We start from the raw sequence: 19,913 nt of genomic DNA, 5'->3' as shown, positions 1-19,913 counted from the left end.
CTCAGTCATCGAGAATAGGTCTTCAAAATTTCTTAAAATGCATTCTTCATTGAATACGCACATCTTAGCGATATGTATTGGTGTATTGTAAAGCCGTCAATTGGGCTGGGCCACCAATGGGCTAACCGGCCAGATCCTTTTTGGAAAAGGGTCGGGTCAAACCAGGCTTCATGAAGAATCTGCTGGGTTTAGGGTATAGGCCCTCAAGCCTGACCTGGCCCGAGCCCTCATAAAAGCCCAACCCGGGCCCGGCCCGGACCCTAATTAGGCTCGGTTCATGCCCAATCCTTTTTAAATAAAATAAATAATTTATTTTATTTTTCAAAATTATGTTTATCTATACAAAAAGTAGTTTTGACACATAAATTTAATTTAATTTTAATGATATAAATGTTTTTTTACTCACATTTTTGTTGTTTTGATTAAAATTTTATTTTTTTAAAATTTTAAAAAATATTTATATATTATTTATTTTTATGATTATAGTTTGGACTTTTTGAGACACAACTTAAGCCCTTTTCAAGCCCGAGCCTAGGCCCGACCCTCGGCCCCGATGATCGAGGGCTTGGTCCTGGGTTAGGCCTAAGGTCCTATTCCTTAGGTCCAGTCCGGCCCTCCAATAAAAGGTTTTTGGGACGGGATCGGCCTCGGGCCTCTTTTGGGCTTGAAGAAAAAGGGCTGGTCCAGCCCTTTTGACAGCTTTAGTGTATTGTATATAGTTCGAAAAATCTCTATAAACACAACGATTCATTTATTGAATTGAAAATTTTTAGTTCTTCGAGCATGCATTTCATTATAAGCCTAAGGAAGATGAACCTAGCTGATCAAATTAATTTTTTTTCAAGTTATTAAGGAAATAACTCAAGAACTTGATAATGAGTCCGAAGAATAGATAAAGTCTAAATGACTTAGATGAAGCAAATAAGTATTGGTAAAAATTTCATTTGGTTATAAATTTCTAACTTATATGCTAGAGGGTTGACCTATAACACATTAAGAGTCTATAAAGTCTTTCGAGAGTCACTTATAGACTTACATCATAAGAAGTGAAAGAGACTCTATAATGTTACACTACACTTAGAAGTTGGTTTATCTTCTTCCTGGTAGTAAAACACTTGGATCGAAGTGTATCTTTATGTGGAAGGTGAAAATGGATAACCTAATGGTTAATTACAAGGCGAGACTTGTAATCAAAAGTTATAAGAATTCTAGAGAGTCTTGACCACATTGATATGTATTTTTCAGTGTAACATCCATTAGAATGATAATTTTGATTGTTACATTGCATAATGTTGAAATTCATCATAAGGATATAAAACTGTTTTCCTTAATAGATATCTTGAGAAAGAAATTAGTGGAACAATTCGAGGGTTGTTTTACGTCAGGGCATGAGAGGAAAGCTTGAAAGTTGGTCATATAGGTTTCAACAAAACGCCATGATAATCAATTTACACGACCAAAAAAAAAAAAAAAAAAGTAGACATTATCATTTTGATTTAGATTATTTTAATCAATTTTGGTCTTTCATTCTATGTACATTATAATATGATGATATCTATTTTTATTATACTCATCTGGTTAAATATATTAACACTCCAACAGTAAATCAAAGTAGTGATTATGGGATTCATTTTCAAACATATAATAGTTAATTTGAGAATAAACAAATAATTGAGGCTGTAATTGTGGTCAACTCAAAATACAAAGCAAAATTTGGCTAAAACCCAATGGAAACAAATAAATTTTTTCCTTTATTGTAAAATTATTTTTGTTATTCCGTTCTCTAAAAGTATCTACGACAGCCCTTTATTCCTTAATCTCTCATCGCACAGAGCCAAGGAGCTTTCCTGCAAAAGCATCATGTTTGCAGCTTCCGCTCAATCTCTCACCGCACGCTTCTGTCAATCCTGGTTATTACCGAAAGTTCAATATGAAAATATGGACACGTACGAAGTGATAACCAAGAGCTACTTTGCTTTACAAAGAAGCACCTCTCGAACGGAAGGTTTCACCTAGGCCGGGCACTGATTCATAGAAAGATATATTTCATACAAACGCGACTTCACTCGAAGGGAATATTATGATCAACTTCGTCAACGTTGCCAACCGCTTCGAATATGGAGGAGTAGGTGATGGTATCGTACTCGAAACCCAGCGAGCTCATCTCCTTCATGAGCTTCGCGGCATCTTCGAACATCCCAGCTCGGCTGAGGCAGCTGAGAACGGTGTTGTAAGACACCGCGTCGGGCTTCGTCGCAGACCGCTTCATCTTCTCCAGCATTTCCACGGCTCGGGTGGGGCCCCCGGCCCTGGCAAAGCCGTTCAGGATGATGTTGTGCGAGCTCAGGTCCGGAGCGCACCCGTTTCGCTCCATCGTGTTGAGCAAGGAATGAGCTTCGTGTGCCTTCCCGGCTCGCACCATCCCTGACATGAGCGCGTTGTACGCGTACACGTCAGGCTCGGCGCCCAGTTTCTTCATCTCCTCGAATAGCTCTAGAGCTTCATCCATGCGCCCGATTTTTCCAAAGTGTTTGATCATCACTGCGTACACCCGAGCGCTGGAACGCCCACAGTTCTCCTTCAGCTCTCTGAACAGCTCGTTTGCCACCTCGCTCCGGTTTGCCCTTCCGAGGCTGTTGATGAGGCTGCAATAGGCCGCCGGGCAAGGAGGGAGACCCTTCTCGTCCATCTCTTCGAGGAGCAGCAACGCCTTCTCTATCCTGTTCCTTTTGCACAAACCGTCGATAAAGATCGAGTAGGTGTACGAGCTGAGAGGAACACCCTTTGCCTTCATCTTCTCGAACCACGCAGAGACCTCGAAAAACGGGGCTTTGGATTCAAATAGCCCTTTGAGAATGGAGTTGTACGTCACCACAGTCGGCGTGCACTCAAGAGTCTCCATCTCCTCAAAAGCCCTAAGAGCATCGCTCACTCGCCCAGCTTTGCATAAGATGTTGATCACGTTGTTGAAAAGCACCACGTCGGGCCTATGACCTTCCTTCACGAGATTCCTGTACATGTTATGGGCTTCTTCGACCTTTCCTGATCTACCGAGCCCCTTTATCAACTCCGTGTAAGTGAAGACCGTAGGAGGACAGCCCATCTCTTTCATCTCCGCGAGAAGGCCCATCGCCTTTTCAACATTTCCCATCTTGAAGTGGATCTCCAATAAGTGGGTGTAGATCTTCGAGGTCGGTTGAAGACCGTTGTCCTTCATTTCGTCGAACAGCCTGATCGAGAAATCGTGGCGGCCCAGTTTCTTAAACGACAAGATAAGCGCGCTGTACGTGAACGAGTCGGGCAAACAGTCTGCGTCGTTGGACATTTCGTCGTAGAGCTCGTAAACCTTTTCGTGATGACCTTCTTGCATCAGCATCAATATGACCGAGTTGTAGGTAAATACGGAGGGCTTGCACTTGCGACCTTTGAGCTGGTAGAAAAGAGCCAAGGCCTTGCCCACCATCTTAGACTTGCCCAAGATGCCTATGATCTCAGATAGATGAGCCGGATCGATGGCGGGCATAACCCACATCATGCCGTGGATGGTCTTCCACATTTCCCCGAACTGCTCTGCCTTATACAAGCAGCGGATTAAAGACATGTAAGTGACAGAGTCGTGGCGATATCCCGATCTTCTTCCGGCCCATTTGAAAAACTGGACCTTCACGTCAACGTCGACACCGCCGACCCTCAGAACCGCGCGCACCAATCGGTGGTCCACTCGTATTTTCAGCACTTCCAGTGCCTTCTCGGCATCGGGTCCCCACTTGAAGATTTTCAAGATCCTTATGAACCGGTCGTCCAATGTCCGAGCCGACGGATTTTGTCTCGCCGAATAAAACTCTGGAAGCGTATCCTCGACGTCAGGCAAGCTGAACATTTTAACGATCTCATCTTCTGCTCAAACATAGCAAAAACACCACCATAGTTAGATCAAGCGCTTCTAGCGAAGTAAATCTCACGTATGCATAGACAGACTTTACCTGTTTGTTTTTTAGGTCTCGCGCGAAGATAGGGAAAAGTTGATATTGACCGTCTCAACGGAGACGAACGTACAAACATGTTTGATCCTAAAAGTTTCTCTCGTCGAATGGGTTTCACTGGTAGTCACAAACTTCGAGCTCGGACATTCGTCGAACAGGTTGAGTGCATGTGAAAAATAAACTTGTTTTGACAAATAAAGTTTAGACTTGTGACTTTGGAAGTAATGACACTGAATTGACAATGACCAAATCGACGCTACAGAGGATGACAGTGAGACCGAGGCGGTCTGAACCGACTCCACTTCTGCCTTCGGGACTCGCTCATCTCCAAGACTCCAACATAGCTCACAGTATTTTTTTTGTACTTGAAAAAAAAAATCACTGTTATGAAATTACCAAAGTACTAATGGAACAAATAGAATTAAAATGCAACTAATTATAGTAAGAGATTATAGAGGTATCTTCAGAGAATGAGAGACTGGATGTAGTGTCTTGAAATGATTTTATGAACGGGTGAATTTTCCTTCATGCATTTACATAAATTTATAGTGAAATTAAGGTACATTAATCAACAAAGATATAAGATTAATTAATTAATTATCTCTTTTTTTTCTTTTTTCTTTTTTTTTTTTTACTTTGATATACATGCCAATTATTTACAACACTCTCCAAGACATTTACGTGTTTGTCTCGTTAAAAACTTTATTAGAAAAAAAAAAAAAGTACAGTCACACTAAACTCCCTCTTGTATAGACATAAGTGCATTCCTTTATAAATTTTACAATTTTTATGCATTCCAATGTCATGAACATGTTTTTTGAAAGTTGAAGTGGGGAACACCTTTGTGAGGAGATCATATCAGTTTTTACAAGAACAAATATATTGAATGTTGATTACAGTGTTCTTTTCCAGCTCCTGAGTGAATGAAAAGAACTTCGGTGGGATGTGCTTTGTTATGTCGCTCTTGATAAATCATTCTTTCATTCGAGCAATATATGAGGCATTATCTTCATAAAGTGTGGTAGGATCCTCGATTGTTGGAAGAACAATGGTGACTCTAATATGTTGTGCCATGGATCTCATCCATGCAAATTCACGGCTCGCTTCATATAGAGCTATAATCGCCGCATGATTTGATGATGGCCCAATGAGCATTTGCTTTTGAGAAACCAAAAATTCGCAGTTCCTCCACACGTAATCACATAACTAGTTTGGAATATTCTTTTGTGTGGATCTAATAAGTAACCTGCATTTATATAGCTAATCAAAATTGATTTCATATTGATAAATCTTCATAATAGATTAACTGTAAATCTTATATCAGGTTGACTGCAATTAGTAAGGTACATAAGAGCTACAATCGCAATGAAATATGGTACTTCAGAGCAATTTAGACAAATTATATAAATTAAACGAGCTCATTGGCTACTTATTTAACCCTTAAAACTATACAAACTACTTGCTCTTAAATAATTTAGTTTACAACAAAATTAATAAATAAACAGCAGTAAAATAACGCCATAAAATGAATTTACTTTATAAATCCAATTTATTATATTCAGTTTAACCATAGAAAAAGAAAAATTAGTCGATCTAAGCCACATCAAACTTGCAATTGTAATCTAGCCAACGTTTCGTTTAATTTTCGAATCTAGCCAAATTTGATGACGTGTCATATTTATGTAAGATGGTATTTACTATATTAGCCTTGGTTTGGTTTAAAAAATACTAGCCCACGTTTTGAAACTTGGTTTTGTAGCCGAATTTGTTATATTCGGTTTATATTTCGAATTTTAAAAAAAATTCTATACTTGGCAAAGTTGGTTATTGAGTGTTTTTTTTCTTTAATGAACATTATAGCCGTGTAAGCAAATACAGTGTAAATGTTCGTTAATTTTTGTTAATCTCCGTTGCTTTGTTAATTTTTGTTAATTATGGTAAATTTACATATGTGCAGGTAGAACCGATTTCTTTCCTTTCCTTTAATACGCATTTAATACGGTATTTTTGTTTTCCAAATTTATTTTCTAATTTTGAACGGGATTTTATCATAATTACATGTATTCATTATCTTGTTTGACTTATTCAATCAAATAAATATTTCATTTCCCTTTTAATTACATCACCGAATCTCATATTATGAATTCAAAAAGTTGAAATTAAATTGCTGAAATTATAGACGTGTAAGCAAATACAGTGTTAATGTTTGTAAAGTTTTGTTAATCTCCGCTGATTTGTTAATTTCTGTTAATTATGGTAAATTTTTTGTGCATTTATTGCATTAAATTTTCTCTTTTAATTACATCACCGAATCTCCTATTAAATTAGCTAAATATCTAATTAAATTGCGAAAAAATATGAAATTAATTGGCTGTATACAATTCAAACCGGTCAAACGTGAGCTAGTGTTTTGATCAAGTAAGTATAAGAAAAATGGTAAATTAGGTATTTTATATCCGTAAATTTCAGTAAATGTCTAGATTGCAAAATTTACCAAACGTTGGTTAGATTCCAAAAACCATGTTTCAAAATGGCTACGTTGCTAGTTTACCCATAGAAAAATCCCAACCTCATATCTCCTTATTTATTAATCTAATAAATTATTTTACTTTTATAATAGTTACCATTATATTACTCTAAATACTACCTTTCAGTTTACACACAATTTATTCTCATACGTATTGTTGCACTTAATGCTTGTATTTTTATCGAAGAAGTTTCGCTTGGTAAGTTTTAATTCGCTTTAGTAAAGTTTGGGTTTATGTATATCTTTTTATTTATTACAATTTTTATAGACTTGTATGTCCTTAACAGTTAATCTAATAAATTATTTTATTTTTATAATAATCACCACCTTGTCAAATATTGTAAAGTTTGAGTTTAGTCCACTTGATATCATAGGTAACAAGTATATGCCGTGGACTATAGAAGTTGAAATGTACTTGAGTCAATGAATCTCCTCAAAACACTCCAAGAAGTGAACGACTCATCAAAGACTCTTGCAGGCTGACCCTGCAAGCAAAAATGCACACTTCTATGGCCTCGCCAAGATCTATGATACGCCTTGCAGGTGTCTCATCTGACGTCAAGGCCGTACGAGCCAAAATTGTCGAGCTTCTCGAAACACCATCCGACGTAGTCACCAAAACCGTCTCAAGGAGCGTGCCAAAATCTATGACGTCAAAGTTGAAACGATTGACTCGCCATTGAAGCAAAAAGATTAGAAGATGTTAGTTTCAACGCCGCCTATGTGTTCTACTCATGCGATGTAGCGTTCAAGCCCGATCCCTCATTGTTGAAGCGCCAAAATATGAGAGTTCGCCATCTTTGTACTAATATGTCACAAAATTTTCAGATATTATCTTCTATATAACTTTTAGTTATATCAGTAATAAGCATATATATATATATATATATTTTTTAAATATACACTTTTTTTAGTTGAGCAAAAATCTTTTATTAGTAAAAGATTCTGGCATATCAAAAGATGCGGTCAATACAATCGAAATCGCACCGTTAACCTAAATTAATTTATCCATGTCCAGAACGATAAAATATTCGTAAAAAATAAGTTATATATGTTGATAAGTCGTGAAAGTGAATGATGAGAATTTATACCGAATAATTTCTCTCTAAAATGATTTTTTAAATTTATTTTCACTGTTTTTTATTTTAGGAAAAAAAATTTATTTTAGATGTGAATTTAGGAATAAAAGAAGTAGTAATGGATAATGGTAAAAGCTTTTCTCCATCATCATAATTTTGAAATTATCCCAAAAACAAAAAAAAACAAAAAAAATCGTTGAATTAGTCTAGTTCTTTGACCCGACTCTAGACCCGGCATTTAGTCAGTGGCTGGGCCTATTCAGGTATTAGTCCAGACAGGCCCGGCCTGAGCTGTTGACACCTTTAACAAGCTGCAATGAAGGAAGGGCGTACGGAACATCATCCGTTGAAATTGGCAAAACAGAAGCAAAATATCTTCTTTCTTGACGACACTACACCATAATATTCTTATATATATGTATATGCCCAGACTTTACATGGGAACAGAAAACTACAAATAGTTAATTCGTAAAAGCAAATTGGGATTACTTTGGTTTTGGGTTTTGACCCAATTCCGTGTTTTTGATTGTGAGCGACTTTTTATTATTTCTTTTACCCGCGGATCGGCCAAGGCTAATTATCACTACGTCAAAATCATCCCAATTTTGGAACTTTCGCATTATTTTGACACTCTTTCCTACTGTCTCCGGTATTGATTTTGACTTGGATATTTGGATTTAGATTTAGATTTTTGTTTCATTTTTAATTTTCGTCGCGGTATTTCTTCGTTTGGTTGTTAGCCTTCCGATTCGATTGCGCGCATATCGGATTGTTCCGAGGGGTCGTGAAATTCGAATTTAAATCCGAATCGGGTATGATCTTCCTCTGTTTTTACTATCTGACTGATTAAACTGATATAGATTGGATGAATGAACGTATTTTGTCTGTTTGCCCATTTCTGGTGAGAACAATTGCGTTTAGGAATCTTAACATGTGGGTCTTGGTGGTGATGTGTTAGATTCTTGTGTGTAAAATAATTGGATATCTATTGAAGCACTTAAAAGAGACTCTTGAATCATTAACATTGTTCTACGCTTTTTTTTAGTCTCTTCGTGAATCAGGAAAAAAAAGAGTTTTTTCTCCTTTCATAAATGATTTTTGTTTTGTTATTTCTTGGATAAAATAAAATAACAAGTTTGTCTCGATAGGATTTTACAGAGGAATAGACCGTGTTGGAGCAGACCATCATGAATGCTTGGAAAACTGGCTTGCTATATCAACTGTTTAATTAATTTATGGATTCATTAGGAAATGGCGAAAATGAAACTGGATAAGTTGTCTGTTTGTTGGTTTGTAAAACCTTATATCATTATATCTGTAGCTTTCCATTCAAAGTGGTTAGACTCAACACTTCAAAGTTTGTAGGAAGAACTGCTTTTCCAATCATTAGGAGGGTTTGGAATAGTACAGTAGTTAAGTGGTTATATTTCAGGGAAGATTGTTGTTCTACTCCTCTATTGGTGCTCTTAGCAAAGTTTCGCGGTGTGTATTTTTTTCTTCGTATGTAGATATGCAGAGCCAGCTTGTGTGTAATGGGTGTAGAAGCATTCTTCTCTATCCCACAGGAGCTTCCAACGTTTGTTGTGCCCTATGCAACACAGTTACGCCAGTCCCTCCTCCCGGTATGCTTTTTTTTTTTTTTTTTTTTTTTTTTTTATGTTTGTTATATCTGACTCGACGGTTGAAACTAAGCTGATTGATAGTTTCCTTTTTTTTTTGGACAAGAAATATTATCCCTTGGTATGTGAACAAGCTTCTATCACTGCATGTATTACACAATCAGGCTGTAGGATAATGTATAATTTTAGTTTTCATCATTATTGATTGAGCTGTAAAGAATAACGCTGTGTAATGTCTCTGAAGGGATGGAAATGGCCCAACTGATATGCAGAGGCTGCCGGACATTGCTTATGTATACACGAGGAGCAACGAGTGTCCGATGCTCTTGCTGTCATACTGTCAATCTTGTGCCACCTGCAGGTTCCGTGTGTATATACATATATATATATATATATATATATATATATATATATATATATATGTGTGTGTGTGTGTGTGTACATATTTATCTATATATTATTCTTCGAATTTCGCGTGTTATAGTTTTTTTATTCTTCGTGTTCACATCTCTTTGAATGGTTTGATGTGCCGAGTAGCCCGGTATATGCAGTCAAGGCTTTCTTACCCTAGAACGATGAAATAAAAAAATGGTAGTTTTGTGTTCGTAATCTACTTCAATATTATGTATTGTGTAGGTTATAGCTAGAAAGGATTGAAGTGAACATAACTAATTTAAACTGTATGCGAGTGTAGAAGAAATTACAAACTTCGGGGAGAGTGCAAAACCTCTAGTATTCCGTTTCATCATAAGTATCACTAACAATATGATATCAAAGTCTGTGACATATCCCGTGGGGAAATGCTCAAGTTCTGTCGTGTTTGAAGATTGGCTTTTTTTTTTTTTAATTTTTTTTTATTAACAGTAAAATTTATTTATTTATTTATTTATTTTTTTTTGTGTGATTGAACAGCAAGCAACAACCAGGTAGCTCATGTGAATTGCGGGAACTGTCGGACGACCCTCATGTATCCATACGGCGCTCCTTCAGTCAAATGTGCACTTTGTCAATATGTTACCAACGTTGGTGTACGTATTTTCAAACTTACTTTGATAGAAGATTACTTGCTTTTTGAAATTACATCTAGGAGGACATCTTTATCATAAAATTTTCAACCATCGTTAGTCTGATGCTTTCATTTTTGCACGAAACATTTACAAAAATTTCCCTATTTTAAATTGATGAGACACACTCTTTTTCATTATCAAGTAGACATGTGTTTTTGGTATTGACAAATGGGTATTAGAAAAGTGTAGTTCATTTTTGGGTCTTGATGCTCATTGGTTTAGCAGAAACCTCATGCTAAATTTTTAATCGGCGTTTGCTAGTAACTTGGAATTCTTCAATATTCTTGTATGACACGTCTTTTGTGGTATGAAGTCCTTGTGGAAGAGTTGCTCTGTTGACATAATCTTGTTTGTTTTTACTCTGATGTATGGTAAAACCTTCTCTCTTTCATGCCTATCACTTCCTGAAGAAGATTCTTAAGACTGAAAAACTTCACTTGAGCCCGCCAATTAATTACATTTCTCCTCCAATCCAACACCTTCGGAATTTTTTGGAAAAATAAAAAGATAGCTTTTTTTCCTTTTCAAGTGTTTGTACTTTGATCACTCCCACAGGTAATTAATATATTTTGATGCTTCACAGATGAGTGGCAACATGAGGGTTCCGATCCCAGCTCACAGACCCAATGGGACCAATTCCACGATGCCCTCCACTTCAGCTGTAAGATTATGAGATTGTATGCTGTGATAATATTGTATTGCTCTACCCTCTTTTCAACAGCTTACTTATTCCGAGTCTCTTGTACGTCTCAGCCCATGCCTCATTCACAGAGCCAAACTGTTGTTGTAGAGAACCCGATGTCCGTGGACGAAAGTGGCAAACTGGTTGGTTTAAGTCTCGTTTAAAATAATTGTTGCTTGATTGAGTGATATAGCTAAATTTTCCGATGACAAGTCTTGATCTTGCAGGTAAGCAATGTAGTTGTCGGCGTCACCACGGAAAAGAAATAAGTCGACCTGAATCCTTCATGTGCATTTATTGACAGGGAGGGAAGAAAATTTCATCCTTGTTTATACATGGTTCTAATATATATATATATATATATAGACATGGAATTTGGTTTTGTATATTTTGTGAGAGATGACCATCATTTTTATATATTTATATTGCCCGATAACTTCGTTATCAGACAGTGTATTGTCTGTGATCGACTGTGGGTGTACTTGAAGATCAGAAGTGAAGAAGAGATTCTTATAATGTTATTTTGTGAATACATTCATAAACACCCGTGTTCAGTTGTACTTGTACTATAAAAGAGTAGATTTTTTCTTTACCCGCTAATATCTTGATGTTTTTTTTTTTTTTTTTTTTTTCGTATTTTCTGAACGTTCCGTGGGATAGGAATAGTCAGTGACCAAACTCTGCGTATGTTTAGCAACTTAAGAAACGGCACGAACTTTGTGGCTTTGCTACGTTAGATTTCCTTTTAAATGTAATAGTGGTTGACTAGGTTTCTTTAATTGTATTTTGGGATCCGATACGACCATTAAAAAAAAAATCATCATCAAGAGATTGAACTCTTTGATTTCTCTTTTGTTATCGTGAGGGCGTAGATGGGGATCATGACACAAGTTGCAGAAATAGCAGCCTTGGGGGAACAAGTTGGTTCCATGGGAGCGAACGTCTCAAGATCAAGGGGTCTATGACATGTTAACTGAAGATCAGTTAACCTCGACGAGGTGAATTCACTCAAACGGTGAACAAGCCTCGAGGATAAGGCTAAAACACATATGCGAGAGCTCAAGGATGGCCGCGCGAGCCCTTTACGATCCCAATGAGGTCAAGTGTCCACATCCGAGGAATTTGAACTTTTTTCTTTGAGCATCACGAGGCGTCCGTTGGAACCCAGACGAGTCAACGGAGGCACAGTTGTTGGTTTCGCAGACGGGATAGAGGGATTATCGCAGCCGGTTGGAGCTACTCTCCAAACATATGGGTGACCCAACCAAATGTCGAAAGAGCGGAGCACAGATGGAATATGCTTCGAATGCGATGAACGCTTCTGATCGAAAGAGTATTTTATTGATAGCTGGTGAGCTGGAGGTGAACAAAAAGCCTAAGGGGCGTTCTAAAGCTTGTAGATTTTAACATTGAGGTCAAGGTTTTCCATCATGTCGGAAGCATGAACATAGGTGTTTTGCCCAGTGCTTATAGTAACGCCGCAGCATCTATCATATCTACAGGCAAAGTTATATGAGTGATTCCTGAAAATGCTGTAATACAGGTTTCAGTCTCTATCTCAGGCATCGCCTGAAAGCTCGCTGTTGTACAAATCAGCAATAGTTCGACGCTTCTGATCGGTTTGAGCAGGACTGTCCTGAGTTTCTCTCTTCATGAAATGGAAGCCCATAATGTCCCGATACTCTCCCGTCCCAATGCAGCGGTCGCAGTAGCCGAGACCACTTCCGCCGCAAGTCTTACACCTGTTGAAAATAATCCTATTTCTTAGAGCCTTGAGAATAAGATTTCTTGTTACGGAGAGAAGGAAAAAAAAATATTACCATTTAGGCCATTCGCCTTTCGGAAGCATCTCTAAATGAGTACAATTGGTCCTCCCTGAAAACACCGATGCAACGATATCAACACTCTGGAATTTGGTTTCTATATGTTATAAGGGATAACGTAATGTTGTGCATTTTCAAATCGGTTCGACGTGTGTGTGTATTGTATCAGCGCATGACCTCTTCCCTGGCAGTAATGGCAATCTACTCTTCCACTCCCTGAGCACACCAAGCAAGGTGGATCCGGGGTTCGTATCTTTTCTTTGTGAATGTTCGACTGCAAAGAAAGTAAGACTCATAACTTAGTACATATAGCATAAACAGAAAAAGTAGTCTTCCATATTCAATCTCAATGCTGATCGCTGATTATCAGGATTTTGTTGTTTTAACGGTTTAAAGTTCAACATTTACGTGTATCAGTGCTCTTATTCTTTTACATATATCAGTGTATTTACACATCGTAACCGATACTATAGTTGCAGGTTCGCCCTTCTATCGCAGAACAAAGCTACGCCAAACTAAAACAAGACGATTTTGGGTATTTATTGCTTAGAAAATCAACCTAACTGAACCAAACAGAGTTCAAGCTCTAGAGACTTACGAATCCTTAGATGCACAGCTTCTTCTACTGTTTTAGCCTTGTACTTATAGAAATGTAGTCAATAAGGTGATGAACGAGGAAGTTTCTACCACGGCTCACTTCTAAACTTGCAAAATCGCGAACGAGGTAGTGGAACAATATAGAAGATCAACAAGAGAATTTTCCCGATGCTGGATTTCGAAAAAGCTTTTATGAACTTCGTCTTTGAAAAAAATTTAGGTTTTTATCAATGATTGCACAGATGGATTCATGCTGCCACACCTCAGTCTGGTTTTCCATTGCTGGCAACCGAAGACTAGGGCGTTTTATTCCTTGTTCCTCGGGGAATAGGCAACGCGAATCCTTCGCCTCGTTTCTGTTTGTTCTCGTGGCCAACGCCTTAGCCAGAAGAATTCAAAGGGCAAGTCGATTCCGGACAAGTTCAACCTGGATTTGGAGATCTGTAGAAGACTGAGAGAGATAGTTGAACGGTTTTGCGTGGCTTCGAGGTTGAAAATAATTTACAAAAAAAGCAAGCTGTTAGGTATCAACCTCCTCGGTGGCAATTCCAGAGACTCCTTACAAGATCCGGTACTCTTAAAGGTGGTGAAGTGCTTAGAAGTTGGAAGCGCGAGTTTCCTATTAGAAAATAGATCTAAGTCAAGCATGTTTCTTAAATCGACCAGCTCTCGGATGTATTCACAAAGGCCATCTCAAGTCCAAACATTGTCAAGATGCGTTCAAGGCTCACCATTGAAGCTCTGCAAACTCAAAATACTAAGTCCTAGTATTATGAGTTTGAGGGGGAATATTAGAATTAGTCTTGAATACATGTTATAGAGTTTAGGTGACTTGAGTCACGCGTGTGCACTATGTAAACGTGTATGATTAGTATGCTATCAGTGAGTTAGTTAGAAGTTGTTATCAGCTGATGTAATACAAATAGTCTTGTCATGTACCAGAATACTCAGATTGATCAATACAATTCAGTTCCGCATCGTTTCTCTCCCAACTCTTCTCTTAGTATCTTGTAGTGAAGAAGAGTAACCAAATGATAGAACAACTAACAATGCGAATATAAATATATTTCTCGTGGGAATAAAAAAACATGTGACTGTTCTGTATGAGAAATTAGGTTGATAAAGATGAACACGTAGAGAACATTAATGTAGCTAAAATAAAAAGAAGGTTCAACTAGCCTCTGTTCGGACGACCCAAGAGGGCTTAGTGAATGAGAGACGAGGTATCGGATTCAAATTCTGCGAATGAGGCATCTGAGAAGTGTTCAAAATCACGGCTTGGAATCGAAATGAGATTGGTTGTAAGTTCAGCATTTTTATTGCCATTGCCACCAAATATGGTTTTTCTCAAATGGACCTCTGATATAGAATGAGCAAATGAAAAAAAAAAAAAAAAAAATTAAGTTAGTAATATTCACCTCACAGCGTATTACAAACAAACAGTTCGTGGGCGTAGCTAAAAACACAGCAACTTTGCTATTGTTTTTTTTAAATACAAATAGTATTAAAGTAGCTTACCAGAAACCTTGACGGTCTGTCTGAAATTGACGTGTAGCGATATAGAATTTTTATTTTAAGAACACCAAGGTTCAGTCAGTTGTGCGTTTTTGTTTCTTCGCCTGTTTACTTCAAAGAAAAGGAACGCTTCTTAGCTAAGTTGGTATTGGTGAAGATACCAAATTCAGCTTCTTTGATCGCTTATTATTTTGTTTATTGTGTTTATCTATTTATTTATTTATCAGGTGAATTCAAATGAGAAATTTCACAAAGATTTCTATCTCCTACCATTTCCATTTCCAAATGGAAGAAAGAGTTGTTCTCTTATCATTTAGTGGAGAATTTCTATGCAGTAAGGGAAAGAGAATTTATCTTCCTTTTCACTTCTCTTAAAAGAGAAATCTCTTCCCTTAAAAAAAAAATTAAATATATTTTTATTTCAATTTAATATTATTTTATTTATAGTGTTTTTAATTGAAGGGACTGAAATACAAAGTTATTTATTTGTGTGTGTAATTGTTTCATGACATATAAGTGTGTTTTTAATTGAAGGGACTGAAAAGCAAAATTAAAAGGAAATTACAAATAAATCCTAAAGGTTGGTAAGGTTTATGTTTGAGAATCGAGTATCAAAATCATCAATGATTTCAATTTCACGAAATGTCTCTTGTGTTCGTCGGCTATGTAGAACCCAATCTTTGTCCACCGTTAAAGCCTCGACCATTTCGGGTGATAAACTACAACGCCTATCGTAAATAATACGCCCCGAACTACTAAATGCGGATTCAGAGGAAACGGTTGAAACATAAATCGTTAAAATATCACGAGCCATACTTGCTAAAATGTGAAGCATTCCTTCGTGTTGCCTCCAGGAATCCAACCAATTTTGAGGAAATTGGATGGTCAGGGAATCATGGGGTGGTGGAGGAATTGTGGGAGGTGTGTTTTGGGGTAGAGGAGGTGGATGATGGGATTTGGACGAGTTAAACGATTTACGAGACATTGAAGTATATAATAAAATTATTACTATATGATAAAATTTATAACTATATAATAAATCTTGTGATGGAATGAATTTGAAAACTTTTGAGAGAGATTTAGAAGAATGAGAGAGTTTGAGAGTGATTTGTGGAAAAAGATGTGAGAAATAAGAGTAATTTTTGGGCTCCAACGGTCAAAAAATCTGAGCCATTGGATCTACAACGATCAACAATCCAACGGCTTAGATTTTAAAAAAAATGCAACCGTTGGAGTAAAGGGGAAGAGGGGGAAGAGAACACTTTTTTACTTCTCTTATCTTCTATTTATTGAAAGGAGAAGAGAAATCTCTTTTCTCATTTAAGGAGAAGAGAAATTTCTCTTCCGTAAAAAGAAAGAGAAGGGAAGAGAATTCCCCATTAATTCTCTTCTCCTTGCCCAAAATTATTTTGGCTCAAAAGTTGCACTATTTTAGTGCAAAAGTTACATCGTTCTTGTAGCGTGGGCCACGCCACAAGAATGATGTAAAAATAGGCAACTTTTTGAACCAAAATAATTTTTATCTCCAATTAACAACATCATTTTTCATACTAAAAAGAAATTATCTTTTTATGTTTTTCAATATTACATTTGATCATTTACATATATTTCCCTCTATTAATTTTTTATGTCAATAATAATCCTAAATATATTATATTAGTCTCTCTATAATAATATTAAATGTTACATTTATACAAACAAATCGCATTTTTTATATATTAACATTGCATAGGTAAACTTTAATATTACATTCGAGACACTTGTATTTTATTAAATACGTATTGTGATTTACTTCATGAGTACAATACATATTTTTATTATTGTTGATATTTTAGTTAATTATATGTAATTGATTTTTATAAATTAATAATTAAATTAAGTCAAAACTATAAGGTACATTTTTTGGGAGACTATTTCATAAATGAAAAAGTGTTACACCAAATAGTGCGCGTGAATAGTGTAACGTCAAACTTAGCTTCTAGGACAGAACGAAGAGAAAGAGAGCACACTATATGCCAAAAAAAATTCAACTACCACTTTCACGTTACGTGGCATAGAATCACTATCGTACATTTCAAACGAAGCAAAGCCCTCTGTCAAGTCAACATAGGAATGCGGTACAAAGTATTTTACATTATCCATGAATTCATAAATTTGGAAACCATTTACAGCAAGACAATGAGACCAAGTTCACGATCGTGGTAGAAACTCACCGAAAATAGCTTGCTTAGCTGGGGACGATTGATATACGTCACACGAGGTCCGGTGTACAGGTCTAGAGACGAGAACCTATCCCAAAAATAAAGTTGCAAAAATGACATAGCGACCGGGGGATAAATATGGTACCGGCCTTGAGATCTTTTCACACCCGAGACAATTTGATCAAGTCTCTAGTAGAGAGTCACTAAATATGCTTGAGCAAGAGCTAAACAATGTCCAAAGCTAATTTAACGGCCAACGTAAATGTTTTTGGATGCACGCCATGCATGGCATGACCATGAAAAATAAAAAAACATTCACCAAAATGCAAAAAACTCCACCGAATTCACTTTAGCCCCGCAAGATGTAAATCTAAAGTGACTCACACAGTTCGATAAGGAAAACGGTCGCCGGCAAGTCCGATACAATTCAATGGACATATTTCTCAAGGATTCTAACACACCTTCTTCCTCATTTGTTAAATCCATGGTAATAAAGTTAAAGTTCCTCGTATATGGCAATTGATACAGTGCGACTACGTCTTCAAGTGTCAATGTAAATTCTACTAAAGAGCATACTTTCGTATGAGTATCAGGACACCACATGTATATCAAATCTTTCAAACTTTTGTTGTCTTTCAAAACTTCCAAATGAAAAAATATCATCAAAGAGTCTAACACCCTTACTGCTTCAAGCAAATCCTGATGAGTTGCAATATTCTATGCAACCCAATCACTCTAGCCCTTTATACGGCGCACACAAACAGTAAAACTAACATACGAAAGAAGACAATTCTCTTTATCATGGAACAACTTAACCATTGCATATAAGGAAGAAACACCCACCACTTATTTCTCCTCAGAAAATAAAGAGCGATGGTGGCCTGGAAAAACCATGGGAAAAGAAACATGACCTGAAAACAAGGAGGCCCGACTCTTGTCCAATCTTTCAGGGGCAACTTTCACAGTCTCGACCACTCTCGTGGATGAGACCTTTTGCCTACGACAACACAATGATTTGTGACGACTCATGTTTTCGAGAATCATCCCTTCCTTTCGTGTTGTAGTTCCCAGGTTTGTAACCCTGAGAAAAGGGCAGCTGATTGTCCTGAGAAATTTGGTGACTTTTTCTCGAACTTCTTCATCAGCTTTCCATAGTTCTTGACCATCAAGGCCAAAGACTCTTTATATGATTCTGATGGCGCATCAACTTTAGGAGATGAAGGTTCTGAGAATATGAACTTGAGTGCGAGACCCCTTGGTTTCTTCTCCGACGATCCTGAGAACGACATCTCGTAGGTGAACAAGGAACCAATGAGTTTATCCACTTTCATCACAGACGTGTCATGAACTTCATCAATAGTAGTCACTTTGATCTTGAATCTCTCAGGAAGAGATCTCAAGACTTTCTTGACAAGCTTAGCATCTGACATGGGTTCTCCAAGAGAATGAGACTCATTTGAGAGATCTCTAACTCTCGCGTAGAATTCACTGACGGTCTCTTCCTCATACATCTTCATGTTCTCAAACTTGGTGGTGACAAGTTGGAGTCGAGAATTCTTCACTTTGTCAGTTCCTTCGTACGTGGTTTCCAAGATGTCTCATGCCTCCTTGGCGCTTTCACACGTGTTGATCAGTCTAAAAACATTTCTGTTAATACCATTGTAGATGGCATTGAGGGCTTTTGAGTTAGATAGGGCAGCTTCGTCTTCGTGGGACTCCATTCGATTTCAGACTTCTTCACATGGGTAACACCATCAGGCAAAAGTGTCTTGGGGGCTTCCCATCCTCTGATAATAGATTTCCACATTTTGTGATCAATGGACCTGATGAAGGCTCCATCTTGGCCTTCCAATAAGCATAGTTATGTCCATCGAGAAACGGAGCTTGAGAAATAGAGCCTCATTCCCTGAAGGTATCCATCTCAAGCAACAACAATAAGATCTGTACGGACCTCACCCATAAAGTTAGGGTGCCTGCTCTGATACCACTTGAAAGTCCAGATCTATCTGAAGTGTTGGAATAGATCTATGATTAAGAATTATTTATCGCTTCTAGCAAGCGGCGGATTATAAAAAAAAATTCTTTAAAATGTGTAAAACGATTTTACTACCCAGATAAAGTGCATGAACATGTAATTTAAAATTAAGAAAACTATAATGAGTTTTCACTCGGTACCAATCTCGTTTGAAGCTTGAGCGTTGAGAAGTCTTTGGAAAAGTTGAATCGCTCGTCTCCCCACTTAACTTGTCTCTTTGCGTCTTCTTGAATCCGAGTAACCACGATAGTTTCTACCACTAGAGTCTTTGAGTTTAGAAAGGATTTAGTTTGTGGGCACTATTAAACACAATGACTCAAGAACTAGTCTTAGAGCCAAAGAGCTAATACAAAACGCTGGGTCTAATGAGGACCTAGGTGCCAAAACAAAATAGCAAGAAGAAGAGAGAGAGGGAGAGGGGGGGTCAGCCAAGTCTAGAGAGACTAGAGAGAGAAGCTCTCAATCTTAAAAACTTATTTCAACATTGTGAATGAGGTGTGGTATTTATAGGAGAAATGATTGCCTTGAAGAGGTAGTTTCCTCTTTTCTATTGAATATCACATATTCATGAACACAATCTTTATTTCCAATTCCTACCATAATAATACCAAGGTTGGAAATTTCTTTTCCTTTTTGCTCTAGTTGGCCATCCAACTCATTATAGCATATGCTATAAATTTATTTCATCTTTTCCTTTTTGGCAACTGTCCTTATACATCAATGCAAAAATGATTTCCTCTTTTCTATTGATGAAGGCCATGGTTTTTCTCTTAATCTTCTAGATG

At 37.2% G+C, this 19,913-nt stretch overlaps 3 protein-coding genes across 4 annotated transcripts; 1 reads left to right on the top strand and 2 right to left on the bottom strand.

Annotated features, from left to right (window-relative positions):
* Positions 1-1,620: 1,620 nt before the first annotated feature.
* On the bottom strand, positions 1,621-4,512 carry LOC149385020 (Pentatricopeptide repeat (PPR-like) superfamily protein). Of its 2 annotated transcripts, XR_016301321.1 has the most exons (3): positions 3,984-4,512; positions 1,992-3,897; positions 1,621-1,907 (listed from the first exon to the last, which is right to left on the bottom strand). XR_016301321.1 is itself a non-coding variant. In XM_089626065.1 (2 exons), the coding sequence occupies exons 1-2, from the start codon at positions 4,060-4,062 to the stop codon at positions 2,063-2,065; spliced, it is 1,914 nt and encodes a 637-aa protein (XP_089482191.1). In that variant the 5' UTR covers positions 4,063-4,512; the 3' UTR covers positions 1,621-2,062. The 2 variants fall into 2 exon arrangements, 1 of the variants encoding a protein (XP_089482191.1); XM_089626065.1 differs by having other exon boundaries at positions 1,621-3,897.
* Positions 4,513-7,866: 3,354 nt separating this feature from the next.
* On the top strand, positions 7,867-11,551 carry LSD1 (LSD1 zinc finger family protein). The gene is made up of 8 exons (XM_089626066.1): positions 7,867-8,238; positions 8,330-8,401; positions 9,098-9,211; positions 9,453-9,569; positions 10,121-10,236; positions 10,859-10,936; positions 11,029-11,100; positions 11,185-11,551. Exons 3-8 carry the CDS (start codon positions 9,100-9,102, stop codon positions 11,224-11,226), a joined length of 537 nt encoding a protein of 178 aa, XP_089482192.1. The 5' UTR covers positions 7,867-8,238; positions 8,330-8,401; positions 9,098-9,099; the 3' UTR covers positions 11,227-11,551.
* Positions 11,552-12,287: 736 nt separating this feature from the next.
* Positions 12,288-15,214, bottom strand: ENA (DnaJ/Hsp40 cysteine-rich domain superfamily protein). The gene is made up of 6 exons (XM_089626067.1): positions 15,163-15,214; positions 14,896-14,996; positions 14,557-14,736; positions 12,958-13,054; positions 12,778-12,832; positions 12,288-12,699 (listed from the first exon to the last, which is right to left on the bottom strand). Exons 3-6 carry the CDS (start codon positions 14,701-14,703, stop codon positions 12,516-12,518), a joined length of 483 nt encoding a protein of 160 aa, XP_089482193.1. The 5' UTR covers positions 14,704-14,736; positions 14,896-14,996; positions 15,163-15,214; the 3' UTR covers positions 12,288-12,515.
* Between the last annotated feature and the right edge of the window lie 4,699 nt (positions 15,215-19,913).

The sequence above is a fragment of the Urtica dioica genome, chromosome 9 (genome assembly GCF_054948205.1).
Source record: "Urtica dioica subsp. dioica isolate 48M chromosome 9, U.dioica_male_clone48M_v1_H2, whole genome shotgun sequence".
Classification (NCBI taxonomy): Eukaryota; Viridiplantae; Streptophyta; class Magnoliopsida; order Rosales; family Urticaceae; genus Urtica; species Urtica dioica.
The sequence above is the reverse complement of the archived record's forward strand: the minus strand, read 5'-3'. Positions and strand labels throughout refer to the sequence as shown.